The following is a 15,597-nucleotide window of genomic DNA, read 5'->3' on the forward strand; positions in this document are numbered from 1 at the left end:
GAGTTCAGTGACCAGGGCTGACTCTTTCCTCTTCTGCCTTTAGCTGGAAGATAGACCTGGGCCTGGGATTCTGGGTTCTGCTTAGAGTTGAAGTCTGCCTCTGTGAGGACCTCACTGTGCTGTCTCTGTGTGCGGAGAGTGAGCGGTTTGACTGACCAGCACCTCTCACAGGTGCTTCCTGCTTCTTCCTATTGAGACTTCATGTTACTTGGTGGTCAGGTATCCTAGGTCTGCTGTCTTGAGTAGCGGATATTTGAATCTGTGTTAGGATAATCAAATGAAGCCATGTGGAAATGTCTTTCTGAGTAGTTCTCTGTCTGGTACCAGGTAAGGGAGGGACATACCTGCTGGCCATCCCTTGTATGGTACAGAGTGATGGTCACCACTGACCTCTGCTAACTCTTGACCTTGGTAAATTACTTAATTAATCTTAGTTGACCTTCTTTCCCTCACCTATTAAGTAAGGATAGTGAGTCCCTATCAGTGATTTAGCTAGTAGGGAGAGTTATGTTGAGGGTTGCTCAGTGAGATGGGCTTTGAGGTGGCCTGTATGCTAACTTGGAAGGGTGGGCATCTCTAACGACTCTGGGATGCACACAGTGGTCAGGTAATGTGTAGCAGTGAGCAGCCTAAGTGAGCATGCTCAGAAACATTCCTGGCTCTCTGCCCAGACCCTGCACCTGCAGCTAAGGGATTACTAAAAATGTGAATGGAAAGGGCCTCTCTTCTGACTTGTGGTCAAGAGCCCAGATTCTGCAACTGAATGACCTTGGTTTGAATCCTGGCTCTGCTCTAAGTAGCAGAGTGAGCTTGGCAGCTTCCCTTCATTTTTTTCATGTGTAGCTTGGGACGATTAAAAGCAATCTGTCCTGAGATGGTGAGATTACATGAATATAGAGGTGCAAAGTTCTTTGAATGCTGAGTGGACATAACTGCTTGCCCTTCCTGTTTCTCATGTTTATTCAATCAAAAAAGTTATCAAGTATTTTCTAGATGTTGGGTCCCAGGGCTGAGAGATGAGATATATTTTGTTCTGCATAGTTCTAATATTTTCTTCTTCCCTCTGAGTTTCATTGTTATTGTTTTTACTACTAACTATTGTAAATAGTAGTATTACTAGAAATGGTATGGCTTAGAAGTTAGGGAATTAGGATCGTGCTTTCTTTGATTATTAGCTATTCATTTTTGCAGCTGGGCATGGTAGTGCACACTTAAAATCCCAGTACTTGAAGCCGGGCGTGGCGGCGCACGCTTGTAATCCTGCGCTTGGGAGGCAGAGACAGGAGGATCATGCAAGTTCGAAGCCAGTCGCGCGCTCTGGCTTAAGAGACCCTGTTTCCAAATAAAAATGTAAAAATAGGTCTGGGAGTGTATCCCGGAGGTAGAAGGGCTTCCAGGAACCCCAGTACCACCAAAAACAAACAAACAAACAAACAATCCCAGTACTTGGGAGGCTGAGACAGGAGGATCACAGGTTTGAAGCCAGCCTCAGCAACTTAGTGAGACCTTGTTTCCTAATACAAAATAAAATAGGTCTGAAGGTGTAGCCCAGAGGTAGAAGGACCCTGGATTCCATCCCCAGTACCACACACAGAAACAAAAAATTCAGTTTTGCTTTGTAGCACTGTTTTCTCTTTTTGCCTTTTAAAACTTTAACATTATCTTCCTTTCTTAATTGGTTAGATAGATACCAATTCATGGCCTTTGAAGTGAGTATGAAAAGAAATCTCTTCTCAACGATGTCTCATGTCTTGTATACTCCCAGCCTCAGTGGGACATTTTCTTTAAACAGGTTGCAGTGATCTGCAGAGGTGTTACAGAAGAGAATCTGTGTGTTCTCATTCTAGGATACTTCAGGGATGCCTCAGAGGTAGGGGTGCTCCTGTACATTGAACTCTCACACCTTGCGAGACTTTGTTGGTAGTAGTTGTGTGAGTTCAAACATGGTTACACCTCTCAGTGGCTGTGTAAACTAGAATCAATTTACTGGCCCTCCCTATGCCTCTGTTTCCGGATCTTTAAAATGGGAACAATGATGGCATCTACCTCCTGGGACTATTGTGAGGATAAGTAAAATATGTATAAAGCCCTTAGAAAAGCGAATGGTGCGGTGCATGCTACTGATTAGTCTGCTCTTGTATCCCTGGATTGCACTGGAGGGGCCAGTGCCCTGCCTCCTCCTGCGCCTCCCTGGAGCAGGCAGCTCCCCACTCACCTGACATGTGGCTGCATCACTGCCTTCCTGCTTCACTTTCTCCACAGGCTCTAGAGCAACTTTTGCCATCAAAGTTCAGGAATACCAGTTCTTTTCAAAGGTAGTCCTTTATTTCTTATTGTACTTGATAAAGTAGCCTCTTGAAGATTGGGTTTAGTAGCAACATTCTGCTCCTGTTTTAATTTAGTAGCAATATTCTCCTTTATTATTTTAATTCATGCTTTATAAGTAATTATTCTCTGTGTTCTTTGGTGTAATCTTTACATGTTATCTTTGGTGTCCCCTCTCTACTTTGTACCAACTGGAAAGAGAGGCCATGTGCCCTGGAAGGTAGGTATCTGCGCTGCCTTGGGAAGACCCTGGGCAATCAGCCACCCTCTCTAGGACTGGGTGGTCTGGCTGACCTGCAGGGACCTTCTTGGCTCCATTTGTTGTCAGCTCCCTGGTGTTGTGGCAATGTCCTCGCCGGCTTTTACAGATAGTGTCAGGCCGGTGTTCTGATTCTTTCTCCTGGGCAAGAATATTTTTCCATTTTCCCCTCAAGGAAGAAATTCAAACTTGTTTTCCTTATAAATTGCTTTTCAAAATTGTTTTAAAAAGAAATTGCTCTCTGTCCCCATCGCCTGCACTTATGACTCATCCTCCCTGTGTCTCTGTTGGTGTTTCTTGTGTGTTGGTAGCACCCTTGGCAGTCATAGAATTGCTTTCAGAGGTGCTTTGAAAAGCTAACATTAGAGTCTTCTTGTTGGAACTTGTTCCAGCTCAGATTCTATTTTTAATAAAGTTGGCCGCATTGTTTTTCAAAGGTTACCACTTTTTTTTTTGTTTTATTTTGTTACTGATGGAAATAAGAAATTTGTTTCTTCTATATCCAGACCCTGTGATTTACCCCCACAGATAGGCTCCTTGTTCAGCCCCTGGTCATGCAACCGTCATCTTACAGTTTCTCCATTTGCCTTTGGTGCCATCACGCTGAGTGCCAGCAACAGGAATGCCACCTTTTGAGTTTGTAATGCGCTTTATGATTTATATATTTTGATAATATTGCTAGTTTTGTTTCATTGTGTCGCTCTTCGAGGTGAGAAGGCTACATATTAGCGACTCAACCTCTCAGCCAAGGAAACTTACATCCTAAGAGAGGTGAAGTGACTGAAATCAAGGCAAATAAATACTGGCAGGAAACAAAAGGTCAGGTATAACTCTGAGGTACATGCTGTGGGCTTGAGGTAACTGGGGGCTTCATGGCATTAGTTTACTGAGTTTTGTTTTAAAACTTATTGAAAGTTTAATACAAAAATAATACACGTTAATAGTAAAAAGTTCAAAGAATCGAGACAATATAAAGATAAGCCTCTTCGTGACTTTCCCTCCCCCCTCCCCAATGTCCTGATGCTGATAACCATAGTTAATAATTTCTTAAGTGTTAGTGGACACAGTGGTGCTCAGGAGGCTGAGGCAGGAAGATAACTTGATCGTCAGAACTTGAGGCTAGCCTGGGGAACATAGTGAGGCCTTGTCTCCAAAGTGGGGAGAAAAACGAATAAAAGACACAAAACACAAAGGGAATAAATAATTTCTCAAGTGTTCTTTTGGGAATTTCCGCTAAAGTGTGGGTGTTGAATTCAGTGTCCTGGTCTGCTTTATTTACTGTGTGTTCTTCACATAAGGAATAGTTTCAGGCACAAAGTCCGCGCAAAGCAGGGCCTATTGTCTGTTGATGGAAAGAATGCTATTTCCAGGACTATCCTATATACATTGTTACTCTATGCTGTGTTTTTTTTTTTCTTGTAGCTTGGACACATTTTTTATAACAGTACTGTGGAGCAACTTTACTTTTCCTGTGTAGGGTACCTACCTATATGGAATTCTATCATATGGATTATCATAATTAACCAGTTTAAATGCTAACTTTTTCTTGTATAAATTTTGATGCAGAGCCATCTGGGACATTGACTGGTGATTGGCTCCTCAGTATCTATTTTCATTTCTACTGTAAGAGAAATTTTAACATGAGGACTCAGGTTAAAGTCACTTTTGCTAGGCTCCCTTGCAGCTAGGTGTGGCCATGTGACTAGATTAGATTCTGGCCTGTGGGGTTGTGAACAAAAAAGTAATGGGTGCAGCTTCTAGGAGCATCCTTGAAAGGGAAGGACCAGTCCTTCCTTGTTTTTTCTGCTTATCTCTGGCAGAGGTTATTTGCTGGTTGAGCTGGAGTAGCCGTCTTGGCTCCAAAGCTAGAAGCTGACCCTACAGTATGACAGAGCAATACGATAAGAGGAGCCTGCATTCTCAGCACCACCAAGCCTCCGAGTAAGACCTCCACTGCAGTATCTTGAACATTCGCATGAAAGAGACAAATATTTATCTCGTTGAAACCACATTTATATTATTTGGGTCTTTATTCTAGTCTCTGTATTTATTCCAACCTCAATGAATATACATGTAGAATAAATTACTTAAAGTGGAATTGCAGGGTTGAGGGACGTGGTCATTTAAAATCTTGATTGAGCCAGGCGTGGTGGTGTACGCTTGTAATCCCAGCACTTGGGAGGCTGAGACAGGAGGATCACACAGGTTCGAAGCCAGCCTCAGCCACTTAGTGAGGCTCTCAGCAACTTAGTGAGACCCCGTTTCTAATAAAATATAAAATAGGTCTGGGAGTCTAGCCTGGAGGTAGAAAGCCTCTGGGTTCCACCCCCAGTGCCACCAAAAAATAAATAAATAGAAATAAAATAAAAATCTTGATTGAGCTGGGTGTGGTAGTATAAACCTGTAATCCTAGTACTTGGGAGGCTGAGACAGGAGGACTACAAGTTTGTAGCCAGCCTCAGCAACTTAGCAAGACTCTCAGCAACATAGTGACAACTTGTTTCAAAATAAAAAGTAAAATAGGGCTGGAGATGTCATTGTCATCATCATCATCATCATCTCATGAGATGTTCTTCATCATGTTTGCGTCATTTTTATCATACAAACATTTACATTTAATATTATTAAACCCCCAAGTCTGTTAAAGATGCATAAAAATTCATTTTAGCAAAGGAAAATCCTAGCATGTGAAGTAAGAGTTTGGTTCTAAATGTCAATATCAGTGACATTCTGTATCCATGGAAACTGCTTCCTGGAATGTGACTATAAAAGGGAAGAGAGAATGAAGAAGTGGTGCAGGGTACCACTCATGTCTCATTAAATAGTACGTAAGGAGGAACACTCACATCTGTGTCTAAATTATTGTGCACATAGTAGCTACTCAGTGCTAACCATCCCGGAGTGGTTAGCATCCATACAGCATATGTGTATTGTGGGCTCGCCACTGGGCAGGTCAGATGCAGCATTTCTCCCTTGAGATATATAGCTCAGGTGTTGATAATTATATAAATAATAATTAGAATATATAAGGGAGACATACAGTATGTTTTTGGGGAAGTAGAGGTTGGAGAGGAGGAGAACTAGTTTCCTATTGCTGCAATAAAAAGATTATCATAAACTTAGCTTAAAAAGATGCACAACTTTATTGTCTTATAGTTAGGAAGGTCAGAAAGGCATAAAATCAAGGTATGGTCAGGTTATGTGCCTTTTGAGGCTCTCTGGAGAATCTGTTTCCTTTTCCGGTTTGTACAGGCTGCTTACATTCCTTGGCTCGTGGCCCCTTTTCCATCTCTAAGGGCAATAGTGTGACATCTTCATTCTGTCTGACCTCCCATTCCAGTGTTATATTTCCTCACTAACTCCTCATCCCTTTCTGCCTCCTTCCCATGAGGACATTTGTGATTGTGTGGGGTCCATCCTGAGAATCCAGAAAGACATTTCCATCTCAGGACCCTAAATCTAATCATACCTGCCAGTGCCTTTTGCCATGTACAGTAGCATTGTTGTATGCTTTAGAAATGGAATATGGATGCCTGTGGAGAGGAGCTTTGTTTGAGACGGAGAGACTGACTTAATTTAGGGATGGTTCCTGAAGAATTTCCCAAGGAGCTGGTCTTTAAAACAGGCATGCAGGACAGCAGGATCAAGAGAGGGGAAGCACGTACAGACAGTGAGTGGGAAGGAACTGGTGGTAATACAGGACGGCCACTGGGCCAGGGCGAGGCAGAAGGTACAGGAGAACCAGTAGCCAGACCAGCCAGATGAGGTTGAGGACAGCAGGGAAAGTGAAAGGATTCCAAAGCAGGTTTGTGTTTGAAAAGAGTATTTTTACCACAGTGTTGACAGTGGGGTGAGGTGAGTTAGGTGGACGTAGGAGGCCATGTAGGAGGTGGTTGTAGTTCGGATGAGGTACTGGCAGCCTGGACCAGAATAAAAGAGAAGCACATGGAATGGAGAGATTAGGGGGCAAATCAATCAGTAGGGCTTGGCAGTAGGTAGCGGAGAAGCATTAGAGCCATCAGGTGTGAACTGTGGTATCCAACTTGGGCCAAGAGGGGCGTGGTGCCATGTACCAAGCAGAAACACCAGAGAAGGCAGAAATCCAGTTTGGGTAGATGGATGTGGAGGCCCATGGACAGGCAGGTGGGAAAGCCTGTATTCATGCAGTCTGCAGCTCAGAAGCGAGGTTTCCAGGTGCATATGCAATTGGGAATGGTTGGTTTTAGCTGCTGATTGTAGCCCTGGGAGTGGTTACTGCTTGGAGAGAGAGGGATGGAGAGAGGCCAGAGGGCCTTGGACTGCCCTGGGGAAAGCCAGCCTCTAACTGCGCTCCCCTTGGAGTCAGCAACATTTAGAGCTCAACAGGGACGAGGAGAAAAGAATCCAGAAGATCTTTGGAGGAGAGATCTGGAGGTGAGGCTCCAGAGATGAGTCTTACAGAAGACTTTATTACCAGAAACCTCAGACATGTTGTACACATTGTATTAGTGGCTTAAACAACACACAGCCTTATAGTTCTGGAGGTGGATCTCACCAGGCCAGTGTCAGGGTGGTGGTGAAGGGCGGTGTTGCTCCTGTAGCTCCAATGGAGACTTCACTCGCTCCTCCTCCGGTTCTTAGGGGCTGCCTGCATTCTTTGGCTCTAGCCGCCCATCTTCCATCATCAAAGCTTGCTGAGGCAAGGTGCATCCTTATACTGCGTGACTCTGCTCTCTCCCTCCTAAAAGGGCACTGATTACTCTGGGCCACCTGGATAATCCCAGGCAACCTTTCTATTTTGAAAATCAGCTGATTAGTGAATTAATGCCACCCCAATTTCCCTTTGGCGTGTAAGGTAATTGCCAGTTCTGGGGGTTGGGACAAGGACATGCTTGGGGGACTATTGTGCTGTCTATATTCTCATAGCCATGCACCGCCTAACAATGCTTAAGTCAGCAATGAACTACATGTACAGTAGTAGTCCCATAAGTATGGAGCTGAAAAATTCCTGCCACCTGGTGATGTTGCAGTTGTTATAATGGGTTAGTGTGATAAATTACTTGTGTTTGTGGTGGTGCTGATATAAACAAACCTATTGCCAACTATATGAAAGTATAGCATATCCAGTCATGTACAATGCAAAACATTTGATAATAAACAACTGTATTACTCATTTATTCATTTACTATACTAGACTTTTGTTATTTTAGAATATATTCCTTCTTACATACAGATAAAGCCTACTATAAAACAGTATGCATTGGCCACAGCCTTCTGTGTATCTCATGTTTACCTTGTCTCTTGACCACATCCTTTTTTCTTGTACTTGGTTGGATTTTGTGTTGTTTTGTCATCACAGCCCTAGGAGCAGTAGACTGTCTCTCTCTCTCTCTCTCTCTCTCTCTCTCTCTCTCTCTCTCTCTCCTCTCTCACATACACACACACACACACACACACACACACACCCATACAACCTGGGTGTGTAGCAGGCTATACCATCTAGGCTTGTGTAAATACACTAAAATGGTGGTGATCTTCCCTCACATTCATCACTCAGTCCAAAGAGCATGGTTTTTTCCACCTGATATATCCTAGCCATCATCAGGTTCATCTGTACGCACTTCAGAAGGGCATATGTTTAAAGAAGTTATGCTCTGAAGAAAGGAAAATAAGGTGGTGGCTAGGGAGAGGTATAGGGAAGTGTGTGTGTGTTTGATATGGGAGATGCTGAAGGATGTTTAGACTTTGATGAGATGGATCTGACAGAGGAGAGATCCTTGGCTGAGAGAGACATTTCTGCCATTGACAACAGATGGGCATATAGGTTTTTGAGAAGCAAGTTAAAGAAGTCCTTTTCTGCTGGATAAAAATGGGTTTTTGTTGAATGGGAGAGGTAAAGAGAGAGGGATAGAGGGGATGCTGATGTTCTGAGGAGCATGGGGACAATTGGAAAAGGCCATTGTGGACAGCACAGAGAGTGTACTTGCAACAGTAGAGAGGGAGCATGCTGGGGACCACTGGAATTCAGTGAGTTCTACTGACTCTAATGCATGATTTCTTTTCCTCTTGTATATTTGTCTGGCTTTATGTTTAGAAGTGGTGGATAATTTGGTTCATATTGGGTTGATTTTTCTTTTTTTTTTTTTGCAGGGTGGTATGGTCAAAGGATAGGGTAAGGGTTTAGAAAGGTATCATCCATAGTCTAAGCTGATTAAGAGAGTGGAGGAGTGAGAGTCAGGTGAGGTGTAAGTGTGGCCATGGTGGGATACTTAGAGGCCTGTGAGCAGAGCCATGCTTGGTGGATAGTGGTAGCTGGAGAAGAAGAGTTCGGGGTGGTGGCCAGATCCAGGTTATGCCTTGGGGTGTGTTTTTGTGCTGAAGTGCAGTAGAATAAAGGAGAATTAAGAAATAGGACCCCGGATTGTCAAAAGCAGGGGAGGGAAGCTCATCTGTGGGCTGTTGGAGCACCCAGGGTCACGGCAAGGGTTGAGGTGTAAACATGGGTCTTCCATGAATGGGGGTCGAGGGAGGGGAAGGAGGGAGCTGGTACATTGTGGGAGGTGGGAGCCTCAGGAGGGAGTGCTTTGACAGCAGGGGAATGGCCTGGAAGCTCTGTCAAGGACCCAGCCCAGCCCGCTTCACCTCCTGAGCTTTCCTGACCTTGGGTGCTGTGTAGGAGGATGGCACACTTGCAGGTGGCAAGGAAGAAGCACTGCCCCAGGGAAGGGGCAGGCCCGCTGCCTCCCCTCCGTGGGGGTGCCATGGGTGCTGCTTGGTGCTCCTCTCAGCAGGGGTCCTCCCAGCTGGGGTCACTACCCTAACTCCTGGGCTTCCCCGCCACGGTGGTAGGTACTGAGATAGGTAGAAAAGAGCGACTTGATCTGAGAACTAGCCACCAGAAAAAACTGATTAACTTGAATATATCGCTTTCATAAAGATTTAACAAGATATATTTTTATGTGCTGTATTTTTATACCTGACATTTCTCCTAGGCTTTAAGTCATATATTCTGATTTCCCTTGATAAAATGGCTGTGGGGATATTTAATGCACATTATTTACATTGGATTATGATTGAAATGTTACCTACTGAAATTTCTTAGTAATTTTTGTCTATACCATAAAATTCTACCATAATTTGGTGTTAGTTTAAAAAGTCTAGCTTTGAAAATAGGGTCTCATTACTGTGATGGCAGTGACCACCCTCATTTCAGCACACGCCAAAGAAGACACGGAAACCACCCCACCCACTAAGGAACCTTGAACTAAAGCCGCACATGGTGGCAAAGGAGTTCAGACTGGTGGGGCAGCGTAAAGGATCTAGCAGCGTAAAGGATCTAGAAACACATGGAGACAAAGGACGTCAGGGCAAGATGATGTAGCGTGCCATTTCTGACGCTATCTGTTTGCCTAGATTTGTATTGTTTTGCTTGGTGATTGGGATTATTAGAATATTTTGCTTAAATTCAGGTTATTTAATATTTGCTTGGTGTCTAGTGACCATTTTGACTGCTTCTCAGGCTATTTTTTTCCTGTAAGAAGAGTTGCTAATTGTGAATCAAGAATAAGTAGTAGCAGCAGATTTACAGGGTTTTTTTTTTTTTTTTTTTTTTTTTTTTTTTTTTTTTTTTTTACATAAAGCATGCCCTTTTATCAACCTTCCAATCTTTGAGTTTTTGTGCAGTGAGTCTTCCGTGATAGCCTGAGTATGTGAAAGGCTACAGAATGGTGCAAGGGCCCTGCAACCAGTGGAGTCTGATCCGTCCGATCCTTCCCACTCCTCAATTGTAGCCAGACCTTCACATCCATGGCCTCAATGACAGACCAAAAATATTAAAGGAAACTGCATCTGTGCTGAACACACACAGACTTTTTTCCCTTATTATCTATAAACAATGCAACATAACTAAACAATACAACAACTATTTACACAGCATTTATGTTTTCTGGTTGAAAGTATAGAGGAGGAGGTGTGTAGGTTGGATGCTGATACTACACCATCTACGTAAGAGATTTGAGCATCTGTGCAGGAGTCCTGGAACTAGCCCATGACGTACTTACCTCATTGGATCAAACTTTGGTCACATTTCCTAATCCCAGCAGACTCATTCAGGCTTGGGGCATTGATTATGATCCATCACCAGTAACTGGCCCTTTGTGGGGCTCATCTGTGTTTGTGTGTTTTGTTTTTTTTTCTTTTTTTGCATTACTGGGGATGGAACCCAGGGGCATTATATATCTGAGCTATTACTGCCCCCCTATTTTTTATTTCGAAGCAGGGTCTCACTGAGTTGCAAATGGCCTCACTAAGTAATTGAGGCTGACCTTGAACCTGTGATCCTCCTCTCAGCCTTCTGAGTACTGGGATTATAAATTTGCACCACCACACCCGCAGTCTGTCTTTCATGGGATGAGATGACTCTGTAGAATTTCGTTAAGAGCATGAGCTCCCAAGTCTGATTCCTAGGTTCAAGCCCTGGCTGTACCACTGGGCCATGGACCTGGGGCAGATTCTGTGGTCCTTCTGCACCGTAATTGTCTGTTAACAGAACTTAATCCTTGCAATAGTTGTGAGGATAAGTAGTGTGGTCCTGGGCCTATGGCTGTTATTACCATATTAGCACATCTCATGACTTCCCAATTTGATGCATCTAAGAACTGTTATATCTCAAATTGTGTTTTTGCCTTATTCACAATATTCTTTGGATATGTTGACTTGCAAGTAAGGACTTTCCTTAAAGGTGCAACTCTTCACCTTCTACCCCTACCACTACTCCCTTTCCTCCCATCCCTATTTCCTACTTCTATTATTTTTCTCCATTGCACTTACTACCTTCTGATACAGTGTCCAATATGCTTGCTTTGTGTTTCTGGCTGTCTTTCTTCATCTACTAAAATGGGAGCTCCACGGAAGCAGGCATCCGTGTCTGTCTTGCTCCCTGTTCTCTTATCAATGCCTAGAGCTAGAGACCAGTGTCTGGCTGAGTGGGCACACAATAAATCCTTATCAGAATGAACAAATTGACTTTGAAAGTGGTAGTACAGTTCTTTTGCTTTATAAAGCTGCAGCAGCTGTCTAGAATGATGGTGTTTTATTCAGAAGGTTTTAGTCATAGTTTGCTCATTTGCCTATCTCAAGCTTCCTTTCTTCATGGGAGATGATGGAAGCCACATTGATCAGGGCTGGTATTACTTAATATCCCAGTTTACATTTGGCATCTTTTCTTTCAGTACAAACATCCCCGAACACTTTGTCAAGCACTTCCCCTGGACAGCTTCAGTATCATCTGATTTTCTTGCTACTTCACAGGCCACAGAATGTTTATTGTTTTCTCTTTCAGGGCACCAATGCCTCTGCTCTGGAAAAAGACATTGGCCCAGAGCAGTTTCCGATCAATGAGCACTACTTCGGATTGGTCAATGTAAGTATTTAACATGAGCTGTTTTATCAAATGTGTTGGTGTATTTGATGCAGCTCTGCTCCCATGTTCATCACTGTCAATTTTTTAAATGATTGTTAACATGCTTTAGTTGGTAGACGTGGCAGATGTTAGAGAGAGAACATGTTTATCTATTTTTCAAAGTTAAATTAGTTGTCCTTTCAAAAGGATTAAATTACTACATTATGGGGTGAGATTTTCCCCTACCCTGTGCTTTGGGAATTTTTTTCGCACACCTAACTTTCCTAGTGGTTTCATTTGCCTTTGTAGCCAGTCCGCTTTGGTACGTCCTCCCTTATCCGCTGGGTGAACTCATCAGGCGCAGGCAGGCTTTGTTTCAGCACAGGTGCTGCCAGCGCATCAACAGCAACTGGCTCACCCTGGCAGGGGACCTTCCTGGAGCAGGCCCAGGCTGTGGGGGGACAACTGGGACCAGTTACTCAGGATGACGTGGCCTCCTTTTACTGTCGCTCAGTAATAGCCCCCACATGTATCTGGCTAGACTTCCGGGCTCTGCTTCCTTGGTAGTTGGTGATAACAAAGTGTAGGTCTGTCTCACCCTCCTAGGGGCTTTCTCCCTCACCTGATCTTTTCTCTCTGTGGTGGAAAGTTTAAGTGACATCAAGTGTTAACCCATAGACACATGGTTTTCTGGAATTGCTCTGTGTATAGACTGTCAGTGCCCAGGTGTGGTAAGTACTGGGGGAAGCTGGGACTATTCTCTTCAAGTAAATGCAGCCTGGGACGTAAGGGTAAGAGCAGTGGCGCCAGGGCAGTGCAGACCTCTGTTTGAATTCTGCTTGTGTTCTTCACTAGCTGTGTGATCTGGACAAGTTATTTGTCCTCTCTGAATCACATTTCCCCATCTGTAAAGTGAAGATCATAATGGTTTCTCTCCTGTTGGGTAATGGATGAATGAGAACTTCTATATAAGACCCTGACATGAAGCTGAGGCCTATTGGGGACACTTGGGAAATATTAGCTCCTTTTCTTTTCCAGGAGTTGTTCATTGAGTCAGGGCCAAGCACTGAAGACTGTCTGGGTAAAAGTGAGACACTGAATAGAAGAGAAAAATATAGAAGGAGAAAGCATAAATAAAGCAATGGAATATAGGGCACTGTTTGGCAGAATTCTGACTTCTAATTTCTTTTTCTTTTGTGGTACTGGGGATGGACCCAGGGGCATTCTACCTCCAAGCTATACCCCAGCCCTATTTTTTATTCTTTATTTTGAAATAGGGTCTTACTGAGTTGCAAATGGCCTCACTAAGCAGCCAAGGCTGGCCACGAACCATAATCCTCCTGTCTCAGCCTCCCAAATGCTGGGATTACAAGCTTGCACCACCACGCCTGGCTGACTTCTAATTTTAATACAGTTTTTTTTTTTTTTTTTTTTTTTTTTTTTAGCCATGCCCAGGCCTCTGCTTAGCTCTGTGAAGATAGTTATTCAAATGTTGGAAATTCTGTCTAGGCTAAGGAAATACAAATGCAGATTGTGAAGGAAAAGAAGAAAAAAGGAATTAAGGCCATTTCTTAGTTTGTGGAAGAATTGTGATATATATATATTTGCATTTATGATCCCCTGAATTGTAATTGATGACAGTTCCAAAGCTTGGGCTGTCTTCTGTAACAGTGTGTCAAAGCAGATTAAAATATATAGAAATAGGAAACAGTCTATGTCAGCACACATAGAAATGTCACAGAAGTGTGGCAGAGCACCTGTCTTGCTCTTGGGTAGACAACACAAGCGAGTGACTGGTTCTGGAAGGTGTCCGTGTTCTATTTAATCTTCCGTAGCCATTTGTAATCTGCACTAGTAATCTTGTTATTTCTTTAGGGGTTTGTTCCTATCCATTTTACTATGTAGGAACAATTCTAAAGTGACGGCCTCAGCCGTGTTCTTCTAGTCGGCCTTACAGTCACTTGGAAACCAGGGAGATAATCACTTTCCCCATGTAATAGTAATCACAGTGGCTGTGACTTAAGAGGTATAAAATGTCACTGTGGGCCCCGATCTGATTGTAGGGGAGCAGGGACTTGGGTGATCATATTGGGACAGTTGCTATCTTGGAGGACACAAGAGGGAGGGTGACTTAGGAGGTGAGGGGTGGACGGTGGCATGGCAGGGACACCTTTCTGCCTCTCCTGCTCTAGAGTGAGGGAGGCCTTCTGGTCTAAGCAGTGACCGGGGCCTGGACTCTTGACAGAGAAGAGCAGGACCCGTCCCCAAGCCTGCTTGAGCCAGGCAAGAGTCTTCTAGTTCCTCTATTTGTTTTTGATTTGGGTTTTAGTTTTCTTGTCATTGGAATTCTAATGTGTTTCAGTGACGTCTTTTATTTGGCCAGCTGCATTTCTGGATCTACAGATTATGAAGATTTTTTGTCTTTTTTTCTTTTTTGGTTTTTCTTTTTGATCCTAAAGATTGAGCCCAGGGACACTCTACCTGTGAGCTACACCCTTGGTCCTATTTTATTTTTTATTTTGAAACAGGATCTCACTGAGTTGTTGACATTGGCCTCAAATGAACTTGTGATCTCCTGTCTCAGCCTCCTAAGTATTGGGATTACAGGCATGGACTGCCATGTCCAGCTGTTTTCTCTTTTTCTAAGTACTAGAAAAATCTCATTAGACACTTTATCTATGGAGACCACATATTATCATCCTAGAGAGTTTTACAGGTTAGAGAAACCCCAGAATTATGTGCAGTAGGTCTCCTCTTATGATATGTTCCAGGACCTCTAGTGGATGCCTAACACCAGAGATAGGACCAAACCCTACATAAACTGTATTTTTTCCTACACACACACACACACACACACACACACACACACACCCATACACACACACACACACCCATGATAAATTAGGCACAGCAAGAGATGAACAACAATAATAATTGATGCTCTAATTAAACAGAACAATTAAAAGAATATATTGTAATAAAATTATCAGCGTTACTACTTATTTCTTTCTTTTTTTTTTTTTTTGCGGGTCTGGGGATGGAACCCAGGGGCATTTGACCTCTGAGCTACACCCTTTGCCCTATTTTTTATTCTTTATTTTGAAACCGGGTCTCACTGAGTTGCAGAGGGCCTCACTAAGTAGCCGAGGCTGTCCGCGAACCGTGATCCTCCAGGTCTCAGCCTCCCGAATGCTGGGATTACAAGCGTGCGCCACCACGCCTGGCATTACTACTTCTTTCTTAATAATCACCATTAACTAAAATCAAGGTTACTTGACCTGAGCACTGCAATGCTATGACAGCTGACCTGATGACCAAGATGGCTGTTAAATGGCTGATGGGCTGGTAGTGTATACAGCATGGATACACAGACAGTGGGATGATTCACATCCCAGGAAGGATAGTGCAGGAAGGCATGAGATTTTATTACACTACCTAGAGTCGTCCACTTCTGAAAACTTAAGACTATTTCTGTAATATTTTCAGGATGTAGGTTACTGAACTGTGGAAGGCACAACTGCAGATAAGGGGGCAGGGGGCTGTCATACACTTACTCCTTCCGTTGAGCAGGTAGTAACTGGTGTTAAGAGTAGCCAACCAATTTTCTAATATTGTACCGGGCTCTGGTATAGGA

At 43.5% G+C, this 15,597-nt stretch overlaps 1 protein-coding gene across 2 annotated transcripts in view; it reads left to right on the forward strand.

The window, feature by feature from the left end:
* The window catches only part of USP46 (ubiquitin specific peptidase 46), a gene marked incomplete at both ends in the record, with an annotated part of 71,055 nt that overhangs the window by 23,118 nt on the left and 32,340 nt on the right, over window positions 1–15,597 (forward strand). For both annotated transcript variants that reach the window (XM_080697658.1, XM_080697659.1), the window contains one exon: window positions 11,904–11,984. In XM_080697658.1, coding sequence (XP_080553784.1) covers window positions 11,904–11,984 — 81 coding nt within the window. The remainder of the gene's footprint in view (window positions 1–11,903; window positions 11,985–15,597) is intronic.

This window comes from Muscardinus avellanarius (genome assembly GCF_963383645.1).
Source record: "Muscardinus avellanarius genome assembly, chromosome: 6".
In the NCBI taxonomy this organism is placed as follows: domain Eukaryota; kingdom Metazoa; phylum Chordata; class Mammalia; order Rodentia; family Gliridae; genus Muscardinus; species Muscardinus avellanarius.